The sequence below is a fragment of the Poecile atricapillus genome, chromosome Z (assembly GCF_030490865.1).
Source record: "Poecile atricapillus isolate bPoeAtr1 chromosome Z, bPoeAtr1.hap1, whole genome shotgun sequence".
Classification (NCBI taxonomy): Eukaryota; Metazoa; Chordata; class Aves; order Passeriformes; family Paridae; genus Poecile; species Poecile atricapillus.
This window is the reverse complement of record NC_081289.1, coordinates 106,253,692-106,273,015: the sequence shown is the minus strand read 5'-3', so window position 1 is coordinate 106,273,015 and position 19,324 is coordinate 106,253,692. Positions and strand designations below refer to the sequence as shown.

At 39.8% G+C, this 19,324-nt stretch overlaps 1 protein-coding gene across 1 annotated transcript in view; it reads left to right on the top strand.

The window, feature by feature from the left end:
- Window positions 1-6,741: 6,741 nt before the first annotated feature.
- Window positions 6,742-19,324, top strand: part of LRRC2 (leucine rich repeat containing 2) — an 88,883-nt gene continuing 76,300 nt past the window's right edge. The window contains exons 1-2 of the mRNA XM_058826438.1: window positions 6,742-6,875; window positions 18,675-18,820. Coding sequence (XP_058682421.1) covers window positions 18,696-18,820 — 125 coding nt within the window. The 5' untranslated portion in view covers window positions 6,742-6,875; window positions 18,675-18,695. The remainder of the gene's footprint in view (window positions 6,876-18,674; window positions 18,821-19,324) is intronic.

Below are 19,324 nucleotides of genomic sequence, written 5' to 3'. Positions count from 1 at the left end.
ACCAAAAAAAAAAAAGCAACTATTGTGTTGTTTATTGATGAACAATTTAGTTTATTAGCATCAGCATGAATTTAAAACAAAAACTTCTGGATCAGTAGAGAGAGACAGCTTCTCCGCTCTGTCTTTTCTATCTGTAGCTAGTACATCTACATCCAGGAAAATTACTGTCTGTAGACTAGTAATAGACATGGGGAGCCCTTTGAACTGCATACTGTATGTAAATGGCTCTACAGTGGGACTGGAGGGATGAGGCAGTCATGCCAGAGGGTTACTCTGTGTTCTAGTAAAATATTCTTGCACATACCTGTACTCCATAAAATAGACTGCTGAAGCAGATCTATCTCTGAGGCCCCATGTGGCACACAGGAATAAAGGAAAAAGCAGGTATTTGTATTCATTTCTGCATAGTAGCAGTATAGTTGAAGACAGAAGCGCCTCAGGGTTCAATGCTACAAGTGCAAGGAAGTGGATGTCCCTGCAATTTGGACAATAGATGGCACCCTTTGTTTCTTTCTTAAAAACATCATCTTCTGCTGGGGTTTTGTAAAGCAGCAAGTCTGCAGGAGGAGGGTGACAACAGTGTGTGTGCTGCTTCCTAGCCAGCTCAGAATAGGAACCTTTCTTTGTTTTCTTTATTGTACCACAGCGGAAAGCAACGGGGCAAGAGCCATAAATCTGTATTGATCCACGGTGTGCTGTGGTTTTCACAGGGTAGAGAGTCGCTTTGTCCTTTCAGACACATTACAGGAACAGGCTGCTGTACTGAATTTGTGTGGCCAGGTTTTGGCGGGGGCAGGGGTGTGGGTACAGGGGTGGCTTCTGTGAGAAGCTGCTAAAAGCTTCCTCTATGTCTGGTTGAGCCAATCCCTGGCAACTCCAAAGATGGATGTGCCACTGGCCGAGGCTGGGCCAATTAGAAATGGTGGCAACACCTCTGGGATAACAGACTTAAGAGAAAAAAGGGTTATTGCACTGATGTAACTGTGACCAGAGAAGAGCAGAGTGAGAACATGTGAGAGGAAAAACTCTGCAGATATCAAGGTCACTGGAGACAGAGCGACAGGCGGTGCTGCAAGCACTGGATCTGAGATTCCTTTGCAGCCTGTGGTGCAGACCGTGGTGAGGCAGCTGTGTCCCTTCAGCGCGTGGAGATCCACAGGGATTCAGAGATCCACCAGTAGCTGGTGGAGGAGCCCCACACGGGAGCAGGTGGGTGCCTGAGAGGAGGCTGAGAGGAAGCATGAGAGGTCTGTGCTGGAGCAGGCTCCTTGCAGGGACCTGCAGACTTATGGAAAGAGGAGTCTTTCAATAAGTTTCCTTATGGAGGTTTCCTGGTAGTCCCGGTAGGACTTGTAAACCCATGGGGGACGCACACAGGATAAGCCTCTCCCAGAAGGACTTCACCCATGGAAGAGTGCCCCCTGTTGGAGCAGTTTGTGGAGTTGCCCATTGGATGGACTCAAATTGGGGAAGTTTGTGGAGGACTCTCTTCTGTGGTAGGGTCCCCACACTGGAACAGACTATTCTCCCTGAGTAGTGGGAAAATCAACTGTTTCCTGTTTCCTTGTGCTGCCAGGGTGGAGGAGGTAGAGCTGGAAAGGAGGAAGGGTAAGGGAAAGGTGTTTTTAAGATTTATTTTTACTTCTCATTATCCTGCTCTGAATTTGTTAGCAATAAATTCAATTAATATCCCCAGTTAATGCCTGTTTTGCCCATGATGGTATTGGTGAGTGATCTCTCCCTGTCCTTATCTCAACCCAGGAACATATATTATATTTTTCCTCCCCTGTCCATTTGCAAAGAGGAGTGATAGAGAAGCTTTGGTGTGTGCCAGGAATCCAGCCAGGATTAACCCACTACAGCTGCCTAGGCAGGGTGTTCAATTTGGTAGTGGTCTATTTTCTCCTGAGCTTCTGGCAGGCAAAGGTGACTATAAATGGGATTGAGTTTTCCTATATTTCCCCTCCTTCTTCCAGATTTAATTGTCCCTGGAATGCTATGAGTTTTGTCCCTTGATAGTGCCCTGTTACACCTTGATGAAGACATGCACCCCCAAAAAGAGCTTGTGCTACTTCACTGACGTGGTCAGGGTGGAGGGATAGCTATGGTTGGCTCCCTTTAATGAGGCTGTCTCCTAAGCCTGGCTCCTACCAAAAAGCCTCCTGCTCTCAACAATTACTGGTCAATCAAATGTAACACACATCTAATTTCTGTTCATTCACATCAGTGGGCTCCTGGTGGGCTCTTGTGTCTTTAATTTGTTGCACAATTAAATGTAATGAGAGAGATCAATAGATGACATGTCATTATTTAGTTCAGAAAATGTTTCTTAAATGAGGTGATTCAGTTCAAATCAGGTACAAGTGTAAGTAGCTCTAAAAGGAATCTGTGGTTGAGTGAAACTCTGCTTCCACTTACAAATGTGTACGTCATTCACACAGAGGGATGGTCATCATATCTTAATTTTGATGTAAGTTCTGACATGTTTTCATCTTGGGAATCTTTATAACCTTGTTAACAACCTCCTGGGTTAATGTGACCTCAATCAGTCACAGCCTTGTTGTCTGCTCAAAATCTATGGTGTTCTGTACAACTCCGGATTTTAAGTGCTACGTTTCTTCCTCACAGTGTCTGTGCAATCCTTTGTGAACTTTTAGACATTCTTCCTGTCATGATTTGAATGTCCTTGCACATTTACTGGAGGCTGACTTACCTCTGCACAAACAGTCTAAATGAGTTAAAATTATTTTTAAGGCATTTATGAAATTTTGGGGACAGATATACAGATGTCTTATAGTTCTTTGTGAGCTGCTTATTCCCAGATACTTTGGGAGCTGCAATTTTGAGGACTTCTGTATTAAGTCGACGTAGTCTCCAATGAAATCTCTAAAGAGAAGCAGAGGAAGAGGATGTTTTGTGCCATCTCACCAAAAAACCAAGATGAACCACAAGCCAAGCCTGCGGAAGCACCTATGTGACAGAGAGGTAAATCTGCACAAAAGGTCTCACAGCACAGGTAGGACAGCAAAATAGTGTGAGTCAGAGCCCAGAATTATGAACATTGCCTGAGACTCAACTCATCATACTAATGCTCCAGGCACATTTCAGAACAGTCATCTCTGGGCTGTAGCTTTGTCTGGAGTTATAAATTGGATCTTTCTTTGGTGCATACTGAGATTGCATCAGGAAGGACTGACCCCTTAATACTGGAAGGTCACAGATATAAGAATCTGACCTGCTGAAGTGATTTCTAATGTGACTTACGGATTCTGCAGTATTACATTTACTCAGCAGCTCTGACAGCTCAAGACTGAAAGCCATATGGATAATATGAAAGCAAAGCAATAAGCAAAATGTTTTATTTTTGCTGAACAGTTTGATTCAGTACATGATAAATTACTGTAGCAAGTTCTATGTAAGTCTTTGTTCTGTGTAAGTCTTTGCCTGGATTTTACTTTGTTGTATAATTATGGGAAATATGTCCCTTAAAAGCTGTTATTTGTCAAGTGTTTCCTTCTGGTAGATGTTTTGGTTTCAGCTATGCTAGAACCACTCTGTTGTCAGTCTTTTAGGTCTGAAGGTCTCGTGTGAAGGTGCCTTGTCTACACAAAGTGCTGCTCCCACTTCTACCCCATGCTAGGTCTTGGTTACAGCCTGTGTTACTCATACATTGACCTTAACCTTTAGAGTTTTCTACTCACCTTAATTTAATTGCATGTAATTACCCTTAGAATGAACAATGAAGACAGACCAGAAAAAAGGCATAGACATGCTTATATGGCAATTATTTATACAGCAGATTATGTTGCTAGTATCTTTGTTGCCTTTACTGTGTGAGTTTTCTATAAAGAAGAGATTAAGTAGGGAAGTTTTGCAACAGCTGTAATGGTTTAGTTGTGCTAATGCACAAGTGGAAAAAGATAGTATCCCTTGGTTTGTTTGTTTGTTTGCAGTCAATTCTCATTTACATCAGTTGGACTATCTGAGTGGTGGATTTATCAGTTTCGCGGGCAGAGGATCTGCTGTCCTAGGATAGTACACTGATTCATAACCAGGGCTGTTTTGATTTCGAGTGAATTCATCACTGGAAGCAATACAGCTGCTGCCTCTGGAGCAGCTGGCTTCAAACTGCAACAGCTTGGGCAGATTTGCAAGCTATTTCGAAGACTCGGATGTCAGGGAATCCAGTGCTGGCTCCTTCTATATTTCACAATAGCTCCAGTTTATGAGACTGATGAACTCCAGCAGCCAAAAGGGACTGTGCCTCTTTATGAAATGACTGTTTTTGTACCACTTACCAGGCAGTGGTCCTCATCCAGGAGGATGATTCAGTAGACTGCAGTGTCAAATGAGTACATAGATGCTGGTCAGTCTACTGGATCACCTGGACGAGGAGCAATTCCTGTGGGAATGCTGTGGCAGGCATGCAAGGCTGTGTTTGAACCAAGGTCAGTTGGCTCTGACAGATGAATACTGCTGATGATGAGCTAGGATGCAGGATGCAGCAGGCAAACACCTTTGAACAAACTAGCTTCTGTCACTCTGGCATGCCTTAAATAGATTCAAGCCTGCCAATAGGTTTTGTTGTTAGCAAGCAAGCCTTCTGTCTGTTCACTGGCCTGAGCAGTCTGCTGTCTACTACTCCCTTACTTGTGGTATTTTTGTACTGTGCCAGCACTTACGTACTGACTTACAGGTTTCCTTTTCCTTAGTATTTTTTTGTCAAGTATACTGAGTTTCACAACTAAACAATATTGTATATTCTGTCTCTCTTTCTCTCTCTCTCTTCTGTCTTTCTCTCTTCCCAGCCAGTCACTTTTAAATACTCCTCTAAATCTTTCATGCCCTTCCTCAGTTGTTTTTCCATCCTTAATGCATTGTCTTTAATAGGATAGCCTGGTGGTTTTCTGTTGCTTTTTTTTTGTTTGTTTGTTTTTTTGTTATGTAGGTGATGCCTACTTTATCAGCTGATCCTTTTTCTCATTTGCAGCAAACACCCCAAGCCTCTCCTTGTCATGGGTAAGCTATGATTGTAGTTGGAAGGTTAGCTGATCTATGAATCCTTGGTTAAGGCCAGGGAATTAACTGCAAGCTCAGCTTTCTGTTACTGAAACACATTTCAGTATTTCAACACTTAAAGAACACAAGACCCCTTACTCTCCTGTGCCAAAATCAACACCTGTACACCAAAGGATGGATCCTGAAAAAGTGAGATGGAGGTCAGATTTTTTCTTAATACAATTACTAATTAATTATTATTTCATTTTTTCACATTCTGAACAAAAATATAGCAACATGTTTTCCCAGGCAAAGTGCATAAAAGCAGAATTACAGACCATGCTTTTGAATATAGAAGGGACTCACTTTCCCTGCTTCAAGGTATTGTCTCCCTCACTGATTTCTTCATCAGCTCCTCTGGCTGAAGTTTGGTAACTACCACAGGAAATCTGTATAGCTATGTGGCAAAAGAAACATGCAAATGGGTAGTTGTATCAGAAAATAAAAAGATATTATAAAAATTGGATGTGGTGATCACTATTTATTTATTATGTAATTGAAAACAAAGATGACTGATTAGTAGGGATATGTGATGCAGGATCCTTAAGATATGTCACCATGCCTTTAAACATACTTCATTGAGAACGATCAAAGTGAATCCTGATACTACCTCCTTCAGACCTGAAGACAGAACTGAACATTTAAACTCACAGCTCATGACTTTCCTTGACTTTCCTATTCCAATCTGATGTGGTCTCAGCAAGGTCACTGAAAGCACAGCAATATAAAACTAGTATCTGAAACTTCAGCCAAGCCCAGCTGCAGTAATTAATGCTTATTGTTACTGGCAGGGATGAAAAATAAGCAGAAATTGTTGTAAAACCTTTTTTTAAAAAAAATTATAATATGAAACTTTTAATTGAAATGCTGAATTTTAAAGGAAATCAAATTAAAAGCATTTTTTGAAAATATTTTGGAAGAAAAACTTTATTTTTTGAAAATAATCCTCCCTCCCTCCCTCCCTCCCTCCCTCCCTCCCTCCCTCCCTCCCTCCCTCCCTCCCTCCCTCCCTCCCTCCCTCCCTCCCTCCCTCCCTCCCTCCCTCCCTCCCTCCCTCCCTCCCTCCCTCCCTCCCTCCCTTTTTCGGTGTCCATGTCCATCTTCCCTCTTACACCTCAGGACCCTTTCCTTTTCCCATGGCTCAGGACCCCACATCAGCCCCTTCAGCTTGTCAGTCCCTGCCCTGGCAATGCTGATTCTGCAGCAAGATGGTCTCTGGCTGCCCACAGCCCTGCTCTTCTGGTCCATTAAAAATAATTAGGAATACCACCATCAGTGACAAGCATTGTCATAAAAAGATGAGTCACCTCAGTAAGAAAAAGCAGAATTTGCCGTAAATCACTCAGTCATGCAAACTGCATGGTGATTGTCTGTGTACACATGTGTATTAATTTCAGATTTGGATGGACGTGGGAAGGAAAAGGTAGCCTGTACTAGAGGAATTCAGACTCTCTATGCATTTTTGTTTTGTTCTCCTTGCCCTTTTCCAACAAATATACATAAGCATGAGTAACATTTTCTCTGTCGTACTTTCCTTGAAGCAAATGAGATGCTGTCCTAGCACTGTTGTTTCCATCCTGTGTTGACTCATGCACTGCAGACATTTTATCCTGCCCATGTCTCTGCTGTAAGACCACAGATCATGTTATCACTTTACAAATATAGCATATTAGTACATCTGGAAGGCTAGTCACGCTGTGGGGTTCAAACAGATCTGGCTGGCCGTGAGCTATGCTATAAACAACCTCAGTGTCCCACATTGAATAACTGCAGAGCACACTCAGGAGTTCTGGACACTTGTGTTTCTTTAGTAGTAGGTAAGTGACAGTTTTGCTGATTGTTGTGTTTCGCCAGATGTGTGGGGTCAAGGTGGAAAATGGCAGGGAAAGTTAGAAGTAGCTATCAGGTTGCTGCTATTTTGCTGTGGATCTTTAAAAACCAAAGCATATAGGAAATACAGCTGAAACAGAGAGCATTTAGTCCATTTAGTATGTTAGGTGGATATCCTTAAAGAGAGTGAGATTCATCCTGTGCATAGTTCCTCTAAGTAGATTTACACTTGTGACAAATCCAAACTTTATAATTTAGGAAACCTTTCAAGTTCCACTCTGTGACTCAGATATAATAAACCATTGCTATTACATCTCAAGGACATATGCTGGTGTGAGAATGATTTTCAATAAAAAAAATGGTTTGAGAGGTCAGTCATTTATCTTTGTTGTCTGTCAAAATTTAGAGTGGAATTTAAAAAGAGTTATAGAACTTCAGTTTCTGAAGGGTACTTACAGTTAATCTAACTGGCATAGGAAATACAGCCTGCTACATCTTTTGTGAACACAGCCTATCATTTAAAGTCAAATACTGTCATTATTGTTGCTGTTGTTACCACAAGTATTTATGGGCTATCATTGACATGTTACTTTCTGTAGGTTAAAAGGTACTGACCAGCTCTCTTCCTCTCAACAGCAGTTAACTGAGCACAGTTTCAAGGATCAGGGATGGATGACAATTCTTATTAAGAGGTAGATCGTACCAAAGATTTTAATTCAATTTGCTCTTCTCAGACAGAATGTAAAAGAATTATTACAAAGGAAGGTATCCAGCTGTCAATGTCACCTGTGACTCCTATCCACAGATGTGGTGAACGTTTTGTGGGAAAGACTAAGGACACAGCTGTGATGAGAGAACTGATAAAATACAGAGGCCACCTCATGACTGTATGGTGGGGTTTGGGCCATTAGTGCTAAAAGAACCTGACTGCTGGAGTAGTTGAAAGCAGCATCATCTCTTGCTTATCTAAAAATGCTTATCTAAATTGTCTGCTATCTTAAATCACAGAATTTAACATCTTTGCAGTTGGCTATGACTATGATTTTACTCATTATATTACTAATGATCTTGTATCTTATGCTGGAAATAGGACTGCTATAGGTCAGATGTAGGTTTTTGTTCTTCTGCAGTAGGGGCAGGTGGCAGGATTGAATTCTTAGATTAATACATTTAAAATGGCCCCCAGGGAGCAAAAGAAAATTATACATTTGGAAGGTCTTTAATTACTGTCAGTTAGGACAGAGAGTCTAAAATAACATTTGTGATGTGGTCATTCACAGAGATAATTTCTGAAGCTGTACCCTCTAAGGGTACATGAAAGGTAAGTAATAGTAGCCTCAATTCTTGGGAATTGTTCAGGAACCTTAAGACAAGCAAGAAGTCAATGAAACATTGTGTTAAAAAACACAATGGACCTGAAACAAGTTTGAGAAATCTGAGAGTGTAATGTTATGCTAAATTAAGATCATCTAATTGTATATGAAAGCCTCTGTGTTTTGCTCAGTGACAATGAGTACAAGTTTATTTGCCACAGGTCTATGTATAAGAAGTTAAGGGGGATCTCTCTAATCAGTTCTTAGAACATGCTTTTGGTTTCCCAGGACTCTGTAGTATGCTGCCTAAGACAATCATTTACACCTGCTGACTACAACTACATTCATAGATTGAACACCTCTACCAATATGTAATACACTTTTGAGCTGTTTCTCGTTTGATAAGAAACAACCTGAAAATACATGCCCATTTCAAATACATCATTCCTCTCTCAGTCTTAAAGAGAATTAGGCCTCTCTTCAGCAATACCTAGTGGGGGAAAAAGAAAATTTGTCAGAGACATCAGTCCAGTGTTTCATTAGCTTCATTGTCAGTGGAAGAATAATTAGTCAGCTCACTGAAGTGCTAGGGGAATACAACTGTAATAAATCCCCTTGCATATGTAACATCTATCATGCTTGATGGCAAACATATTAGTGTTACAAGAGTTGAGAAAGTATAAGGAATATTGTAATTCAGCTGCTAATTAATCCATAATTAAAGACCTAATTAATGAATAACCCTGTGAAAAATTGTCTAAAAATCAAGATGTGAAGACTGCAGTGATAAAGAGGACTCTTGCTTGTGAGACTGGTTAATTTACATCTAGAATAGGAACTGATTAATGAAAACTGTCAGTAAAGCATTATGCTACAGCACTGGCCAAAGAAATATACACATAAAAACGTGTGGAAATCAAGTTCAGCTCTTGCATATCTGTTCTTAATTTTATAGTGTTCATAGCTATTTTTACCTGAAATATGATGAGTAGGTTTATAAAATAAATTTTCTCTTAGTTGTGGTGTGTAAACAATGTAAAATTTACTTATTTGTGTATGAAAGAGGCTAACGTCAGATTCTATTCATAAATGTCTCTTTCATTAAATGGCTAAAGAAGAAAACTATAAAGAGAACTTAATTCATCAAAGCGTTCATGATTAAGCTCCGTGATACAGAAAGACACTAATTTCTGAAATTAACTTCACTGAGAGCTGGACTAATTAATAGCTTGAAAGTGTCACTGTCTGTCTGTGTTTGTTTATGTAGGAGCCAGCTGGCTGAGACTGTACTCTTGAGAGAGCAGGAAGGAACATTTCAAACTCCCAAAACATCTGGGCTCATGTCCAGGTGTCAGGACTGCCTTCTCCAGCCGTGGAGCAGCTTGTCTCTTTCCTCCTGTATTTATTCTGTGCTGCAGCTACATTTATTGGATCTCTGGGGACCCAGGCCTTCAGGGGAACACCCACTGTGATCCATTGCATTGCCCTGCCCACATATTCCCCAGGACCCAGCAATCACATGGATGCATGCATATGTGTTCTGAAACACAATCTGTCCTGGATCTGAGACCTCGAACTCTCCCTGTCTGCACAAACTCTTGCTGTTAAATCTGCACTTTTGGTGAGACTAGCGGCAGATAAACAGACCAGATTAGCAGAAAGGAGAATTCTCTGCTGGTGTAGAACAATAAGAGATTGTTACTAGAAGCAAAACAAGGTAGGGAAGGGCAACTTCCCATTTTGCAGTCCTCTCCCACTCCTCAAGTGTCACAGAGAAGCACTACCCCAGATACAAGCTGTGCTCAGTTAGCAAAATATAGCTGTGTATGGTGAACATTGGCAATCTTTATTGCTCTTTCAATCACAGCATGTTTCTCTAATTTAATCTTTTCCTGATAACATAAAAAATGTGTTCAGTTGCTATCCAAATGTCAGGTTTCCTCTGAATTATTTAAAGACTTGAGAGATAAATGACTTGATAATTCTGAAGCACAGTGTGAGTGAGCTTATTTCCTAAGAAATTATTTGCAGGATTGGTAGGAAATATTTAACTCACATTTTTCATCGTGTAATCCTGCCAGTAATATTCATTAGAGTGCAGCAGATCTCCCACAGTGATTATCTGAGAGAAAAAGGGCCCAAGTGAACCAGGTTGTTAAACAAATTGAAGAAACCAAAACATTAATAATTTAATAACTCACGTAAAACAGCATAGGAATGTATACACAATGCTGTCTTTTTAGGGCAACCAGGTGCCATGTGAAATCAGGAGGCCAGGTAACAGGGACTAATACTGGCTGTATCTGTAGTATCAAAACTATGTTTGACTCTTTCAGACTTAAGAAAAGATACAGGTCTTGTTCTACAGAATACTATGCTGGCCTACATTAACACTGAGGACAGTTTATAACTCTACTATAATAAAGCCAATGTAATTTTGATTTATCACTGGCTGTATTCTACCCACTGCAGAGAAGACAGATCATGTTGGTAAACAGGGAGGAGCTGTAGAAGAGTTTGGTACAGTTAATCTTGGCAGACCACAGAGTCATCATATCTAAGAATACTTCTCTTGTGCTCCACTACTTTTCTTTTCAAAGAACACCTTGCCCTGTTTTTTTGTTCTTGTTTTTGTTTTTTGATATGGTTCTCGGGGTATCTACACATTGATTAATATATCTCAGATGTTGAGATAAGTGCAGAAAGGATGAAAACTGTTTTTTCAATGAAGCTGCTGATTTGAAAAGCACTTTTCCTCTGTGGAAGGCCTTCCATCCAGAATTCAGTGTTGCTTTTAGCTCATGTATCCTTAAACTGTTTTTTTGAAGATTGGGTAGTCCATGGCACCTCATGGTGCAAGTGCAGGTGACTGAAATGAGACTCCTTCAGCATTAAACACCAGGAGCTGCCAAAAGGCATCCTAATTTTGAAACCTACTTGCCTCCAGTAGTCCTGCACAGTTAGGTTGGTGACACTTCCAGAGATATTGAAAGTAGTAATTTTCCCCCTTTATATTAAGCCAAAAAAAAAAAAAAAATAGAAAAAAAAAAGAAAAAGGGAAAGAAAAGTCATCAAATACCTGCTCAGGGTTCAGAGGTCAAATGGAAACAAATACAAGTGGTCATGAGAGGTCACTGGTTGCTATCAAAGATAGCTGTGAATGCGTCTGTGGCAGACCTGTAAACAAGGGATGGAGATATCAGTAGCTGAAGGGAGCAAGGACATTTAAGACACAGCACACCAAACCTCTCCAGTTTTACTGAAGAGTTGTCTTCTGAAGTATGCATATATTTGTAACAACAACATGAATAACAATAAATAAAAAATAATAAAGATTGTAGACATCCCATGGTAGTTATCTTCTTTTCCATCCCATATATTTTCAACACCTTGCTGAAGAGACTCTGTTTTACAGCTTCTGAGTACTCCTACTCTTTAAAAAAAAAAAAAGTCTGAAATAGATGCTAGAGACCAGTTTGCCTACTTTTAGGTGAATTTATGCAATAAAATAAAATAAATGATAATATAAATGCTAAAATAAAAATAATCCATGCAGATACTTGGGCAGATGCTTTTACTAGCAATAGTATTTGGCATTAATATTATATCATTTAAATAAAAACATATGATTAGTATTAACCCTAAGATTACGGGGTTTTGCCAGTCAATTCTCCAAACGCCTAAGAGTATCAATATCATTATACACATGAGGAAAGTTTTTGACTTTAATAGGTCTACTTATAGACACATTTAAATGAATAAAATTTCTGGAAGGTTAAGGAAAGGTGTTTTCTTCTTTCTAAGGCCAGAAATTGCACACCAGTGTCTGTAAAGGTAGTTTTTCTGCTTTATGCATGTAGGGATAGTTCACAGTAATAGAGCACCCAAACCAAGGTGCTGGCAGCAAAAGAGTGGTCGTAAGACCACAGAGCAAGTGCTTCTTCTCACCTTAGCTGGCTCAGAGATGTGGCAGATTATTAAATTCACTTGCTAAAAAGGTGGGTCTCAGTGTTGAGATGGGCCCTACAATAGGAAGAGTCAGAGAGAGTTGCTTAGTAGGAGAGGAGCTTGGTAAAATGTTCTAGTGAAGGCACAGGACCTTGGAATGATGAAATCGGGAATATTTTTCAGGCTGTTTTATCTTGAACTGAAAGAACATCCATGGGGAGAGAAAGAATCTGTGGTTTATAATGTAGGAGGAAAATTCTATTCATACAGGTTCTTGTGATTTCCTTATTGATGAAAAGAGGACAAGGTTGACATAGCCTGCTGATTGAGGAAGAGATGTTGCAAAGGCCATGGTGTACAAAGAGAATTTTTATTCCCCCTCTTCGTAAAAAAAAACCATTAAGAGCAGGAAGGAGTGACCCCAAAGAAAATATCTTTCCTCCGCCACTAATACAAGTCCCTCTGGTTGTAAACTGTTATGTCACCTTGCCAAGTAATGCAATGCTTATTAAAAAAAAATAAAAAAGGGCTATCTTTAAAATCTTAGGATTATTTATTTATTTATTTATTTAATTAATTAAATTACCTAAAAATAATTCCTTAAATATAATGTGTGGCTGTTTCTGAAGGGGAAATCTTAGAACACTTAAAAAACCCACCAACTATCCTTAATGGCCAGCTTTGTCTCTGAGCTAATCATCACAAAGACAAGATCAGCTTGACTTCCCAGTATGTTGCCTTTAAAGGACATTGATTGAGGTCTTGCAGATAACTTCTTGCAAGGTGTAAATGGCTAGGGATAAGATTATTTGCTTCTGTAGATACACACAAAGAACTAATTTCTCCATATGTGATTCTTTTGTAAATGACACTCCCTTCTTTTTGTGTTCCTGAATCCCTTTTCCCCTGGAAGGTGCTGTACATGAATTATCATATGATAGCCTTGTTTTGTGATCTATCTCACTCAAAAGACTGATAAAAATTATAACTACGCATCATCTAAGAAAGGTGTGCTGATGATCTACAGCATAATTTAGATATAGATACATCTAAATTATACATTTAGATATTACTCAAGATATTTGATACATTTAGATGTTATTCAAGTCAAGATGACCTTAAGCAGCAAACTCAGTGTAGTTATGAAGTAGGGTCTTGCAAATGCAGGTCATGACTGCTTTTGTGGTCAGGACTTGTCCTTAATGAAAGCAAAGTTGCCTGTTTCTTGAGTAAGAAATAGTTTTTCACTTACTGCCTTGTGAGTGGGTCAGGTAATCCTCACAAGCATGACAGAAACCTGTCCTTAATGATCATGTGTAAGTATGGGATGAGAAAGAAGCAATGCTGAATTACAAAATGATGGGAAAATTGGAAGAGGAGGGGTGCTACAGGATGTACAGACTTGTGTCAATAACTGTATGACTACTTTGAGCAGAGCAGCCAGATGAGGTGACCTCTAGAGACCCTTTCTAAGTTCACTGTGCTTTCTGACAATGGAAATTGTCTGTGAATAACCTAGGAATACAGAGGAAATATAGCTGTGTTCCTAGATGATGGGAAGAAGTTAGAAAGACGTGTATGACTGAGAGTTCTCTTTATCCAAATGTAGCTTACCACCTGTGGATAATAGATGACAGCTTTGAGTTTTCCACCGCAGGCCTTATCTGATGTTTGGAAGAAAAAAGCTACTGCACATGAATTTGAACATGTATCTCTAGAAATCGAAATCATTATTAGTAGTTGCTTCTTCTGTCATAAGTTCTTGCTGTGCATGAGTAGTTATGCTGAAGAACCTACGCTTGGTATTCAGTTAAGCCTAGCTTTAGCCAGTTTTCCTTTCTGGGCAACATCTCATCATCAGGAAAAAGGTGGTGTCTGAATTTCAGCAAATAGAAATCCTGCCATCATGCTTAATACTTCTTGCCCATTTTTTAGACAAGGATATAAGATAAAGCAACAGCCTTGTGAAGATTGCTAGGTAACCTTTTCAGAGTTGTAGATGTCAAAAAGCATTTCACATTTGTCCTGATGCATATTCCTAAAGCTTTAGTCACCCTGTAATCTGATCAGGATTTGTGGCTTTGCTCCTTCTGAAGAGATTAATTCTGAGGCGTTATGATGGATAGCTCTCACCTCTCACCCAAGTTCCTCCTCTGCTTGGCTTTACCAAAGAAGAAAACCCCACAATGCCTTGCACCTTAGTACAAAAAGTGGATAAAAGCTATATGTGGATAAAAGCAATATGTGGATAAAATGAACTTCTCCAATCCAGTTTTCAATAAATCAGTGTCTCAATAAAGAAGGGATGACTTAACCTGTGAGACAGGAAGGTGAGAAACAAGTCAAGGAAAAGGAGCGCTTTCAGGGTCTATTCAGAGTCTGTGTTGATTAAGGCCATCTAGTTCCAACAGAGGTCAAGTGTCCAGCTGCAACTTCACTGTCTCGCAAAAATTCAGCTTCTGCAACAGCCTTTCTACCAAAACACACTTCTATGAATTGGTCTATTAAAATGAATTAGACCCTGTAGAGTGACTGCTGGCCTGCAGTTACTGTGAGGGGTGAAGTCCTTGTCACTGGGTTTCTTTCTCCTGTAAGCAGAGGTGAACATTTTATTTTATGAGGTAAATAGTTCCTGTAAATTAGTAGTGAATATGTTTTAGAAGGACAAACCTTTCCACAGAGAATAAGGTCACTGTTTTAATTACACTGTTTTAATGGGGTTTTGACTCAGCTGTTGTCAGCTGTTAGTTCCAGACAGATTAGGAACTATTTTTGCCTAATTTTTAGTGCTAGCAGAGATAAACAAGAAATAGGTGCAGCTTTATGAACAACAGAGATTACATTTTATATAAACCTCCTAAGATACAAAAGGCTATGTAAATAGAATGATACTGGTCTCTGACCAGTTTCTGAGCCACTACTTGTTGGTATTTGAAAGGGCCTTTCTTACTGAGTTGACTAATAAGGTGAGCAGGTAGGTACCTTTGCTCTGGATGTACCTATGCATAAGTCTTTTTAGTCCATACTGTGCATTTTCCAGAGGACATGAGGGTGTTTTCCTGGTTCAGAATAAATTATTCCTTTATGTTTTATGTACCACAGAGGGATGTGTAGGTGGAAGGGGGTGAAAGAGAACAGGGATGGTTGCAAAGTTGCAAGGGAAAAAATACAGAGGGAGAATAATTTCCCCTTTGTCCTCAATGTTATAACAGAAGGACAGATAATAAATAGCTCCAGCTGAAGGACGCAATGCTTGGTAGCATCTGAGGAAAAAATTATAGGCATGAGCTTGAAAACAAACAAGAAAAGAAGAGGAGGATGGCTCTTTAACTGATAAGTAGATGGTCAAACAGGGTTTTGTTCTACTGTGTTTTTTTTTCCTAAGCTTTTAAGTGGTATAATAAATGTGTTCTCTAATAAAACCTCACACAAAGTTTAAATAACTGACTTTTTGATAATCTGACTAGTTGATAATCTAGCTACATTTCATGAGAGCCAGTACATTGTGATGATTGTATCCCCACCAGTGACTCTGGGCAAGAAAGTATAGCTTCACTTCTTTAATGAAGATTTTTTTGTGCACTTGCATTAGAGGTTTAGTAGGTGATTAGTTTCCTGTACTGGTACTGAGCCACTGTAGGGAACACCATCTTGTGAGTCATACTGTGTTTCCTGCAGAGAATCATAGAATGGCTTGGGTTGGACAGGACCTTAAAGATCATCCAGTTCCAGGGCAGGGATACCTTTCACTGGGCTACATTGCTCAGACCCCCAACCAGCCTGCTCCTGAGCATGGATAGGTAATCCACAGCTTCTCTGGTCAACATGTTCCAGTGCCTCACCACCCTCATAGTAAAGAATATCATCAGAATATCCAGTCTAAACCATCTCTTTCAGTTTGAATCCATTCCCCCTTGTCTTATCATTACATGTTCTCTCCATTTTTCTTGTAGGCTCTCTTTAGGTACTGCACAGTTGCAATTCCCCCAAAGCCTCCTCTCCTCCAGGCTGAACAATCCCAATTCTCCCAGTCTTTTCTCAAAGGAGAGGTTTTCCATCCCTCTAATCATCCTAGTGGTCCTTCTCTTGACTAGCTCCAACAGGTCCATGCCTTTCCTGTGCTGAGGAATCTAGAGGAGAATGCAGCACTCCAGGCTGGGTCCTCATAAGAGTGGAATGGAAGGGAGGAATCTCCTCACTGAAAGTGCTGACCATTTCTTTTGATGTACTCCAGGACACGTTTGGCTTTCTGGGCTGTGAGGGCCCATGGCTGGGTCATGTCCAGCCTCTCATCCACCAGCACCCCTAAGTTCTTCTTGGCAGAGGGAAAGGGCTGCTCTCCATCTGTTCATGCCCCAGCCTGTGTTTTAATGGGTTGTCCCTACCCAGGTACAGCACCTTGCCCTTGGTCTTCTTGCACTTGCACTTAGTGCAGCAAGTTGGTCTTGCACCAAGTGGGAAAGTGGGAAATAAGTAGGAAATTCCTATAGGCCCACTTTTCAAGCTTTTCCAGGTCCCTTTGGATGACATCCCATCTTTCAGGTATGTCAACAGCACCACTCAGCTTAGTGTTGTCTACAAATTTGCTGAGGGTGCATTTGATCCTTTTGTAAATGTCAGAAATGAGGATATTTACTAGTACTGGTGCCAGTACAGACTCCTGAGGGACACTACTTGTCCCTAATGTCCATCAGGACTGTGAGCTATTGACCACTATTCTTTAGATGTGATGGTCCAGCCAGCTCCTTATCCATCCAACAGTCTACCTGTTGAATCTGTGTTTCACCAAACTAGAGAGAAAGACATTGTGGGGGACTGTGTCAAAGGCTTTACAGAAGTCCAGATAAATGACATCTGTAGCCCTTCCCTTGTCCTCTGGTGTAGTCACTCTATCACAGAAAGCCACTGGGTTGGTCAGGTGGGACTTACCCTTGGTGAAGCCCTGCTGGCTATCCCAAATCATCTTCCTGTTTTCTTTGTGACTTAGCATAGATTGTAGGAGAATTTGTTCCAGGACTTTCCCAGGCACAGAGGTGAGGCTGACAGTTTGGTAACATCCAAGGTCCTCCTATCTAACATTTTAAAGATGGGTACAGTGTTTCCTTATTTCCACTCACCAGGGACTTCCCTTGGCTTCCATGACTCTCCAGATATCAGGAGATTTCCTTGTTAATTATATCAGCCAATTTCCTTAGAACTATGATATGTATCTCATCAGGCCCAAAAACTTGTGTACGTTCATGTTCCTCAGAGGGTCATGAACCTGATCTTTTGGGAGGGAATTTTCTCTGCAGTCAAGAAATGTGAGAAAAGAGTTTGCCATTAAAGAATTAGTAACTAAGCTTTCCCCTTGTCCATTGCTACCAGTTTTCCAGCATTTTATACCAGAGGCGATATATATCCTTTGACCTCCCTTTTCTGGCTGACATCAGTTCTTAACTGCCTGGAACCTCATACACTGGGACCAAGCCTTTGTCTGTTGGAATGTGTTTCTATATGTGATGTGGTTTAGGAATGGTGTTCCCCAATTTAGTGCTCCCACTCAAAATATACCAGACAATGTGCTGCTCTCTCACTGCCTGCCTTCCCCTGTAGCAGGATCAAGAGAAGAATGGGAAGCAAAAGGTAAAGATCATGGGTTGAGATAAGAATGATTTAGTGGAAACAGCAATGAAATAAAAAAAAAATAACAGTGACAACAATACTTATAATAGTGTACAGGACAGGTGAATGATTCACATGTGATTGCTCATTATGACTTGGAGTTATCTGACTCTGCACTCCAGTAAACTGAAAAAGACAGGTGTAATTACTTCACCATGTGCTGAGGTGAATAACCTCAGGGCTCTGGCCATGGCCCTGCTGGCTGCTGTAAAGTCAACCCTATTGACTGGCCAGAAGAAGGACATCTCAGTATGTGGGGACCATGACATGTCCACAGAACCTTCCCCATGTCTCTGCATTAGGCAAGTTTTTTTTTGTGTGTTATGGGGCTGGTCTTTCAATGCTTTTCACAGATAAGCACATACTTATGGGAACACTGGAATTTCACAAATTCCATTGAAGTAGGACAGCTTGAGGTCATAAAGATCAATACACAACAACTCCAGATGAAGTGCTGTTGCATGATTTAAAATTAATAAATTCTTTATGAGCATTCATTTTAATATTAGTCACAGAAATTATTAAAAATGCAAAGCCTTTAAAGCTATTCTCATCAGTGTTACTTAATCAAACCAGTATTTTTTTGCAACTCTGTCTTTATCTTGGAAAGGAAAAAATGTAAGGAATACAAAAATTCAATGTGTAGCTGTTGCCATGGATTTTATGTAGAAGTCAATTGTGTGCCACATTGATTACTGCCAGCACAAAACCCTAGATAAATTGGGTAAGATGGAAAACATACTATGCTAATATTTCTTATGACCTCAGCTTTTTTCCCCAGACAATTTTAATGAAACATGATAGTTTAGATCTTTATTTTTTTCATTATTCATTTTCTGAAAAGTTGGCTTGTTCTTGCAGGAGAAGCTTAATGCCAACAATATGGGGCATCAGGTGGTAATATTTGACTTTTCTGTCATAAGAGGACTGTGGGAAACTCGAGTTAAGAAGAACAAAGAACGTCAGAGGAAGGAGAAAGAAAGATTAGAACAAAGTGCATTGGAGAAGTAAGACAACTTTTGTGTTGTTAATTTTAACCAAATCTGTTCTTATTATCCATTAACATTGCCGTATGCTAAATATAATAAATGGAAATATATAGATATAATAAATATGATTAATATACTAAATAATAATTGTTGATTAATAAAATTTTGGGGTTTGGGTTTGATTTCGGTGACATCTTATTTCCTTTCCTCACATGATAGTAAGAGAAATGCAGCACAAAAAATACTTATGTTTCATTAGTTTCTGCTCTTTCTTATGTAGATTGTAATATATTAATGTTAAATTTTATTGTTTACCATAGACATAAATTGAAGAGAAAAAAAACATTAATTCATACCTTTCTATTTCTCATATGCAACATAAAAGTATGTATTATTAATTATAGAATTTGTGAACACACGCTCATAAGTTTCAGTACTAAGAAATACTTTAAGTCTTGTTACATTGACAGGAGAAAGAAAAGGAGTTAAATTAGTGGACACATTAGATTGCTTCTGAATAGG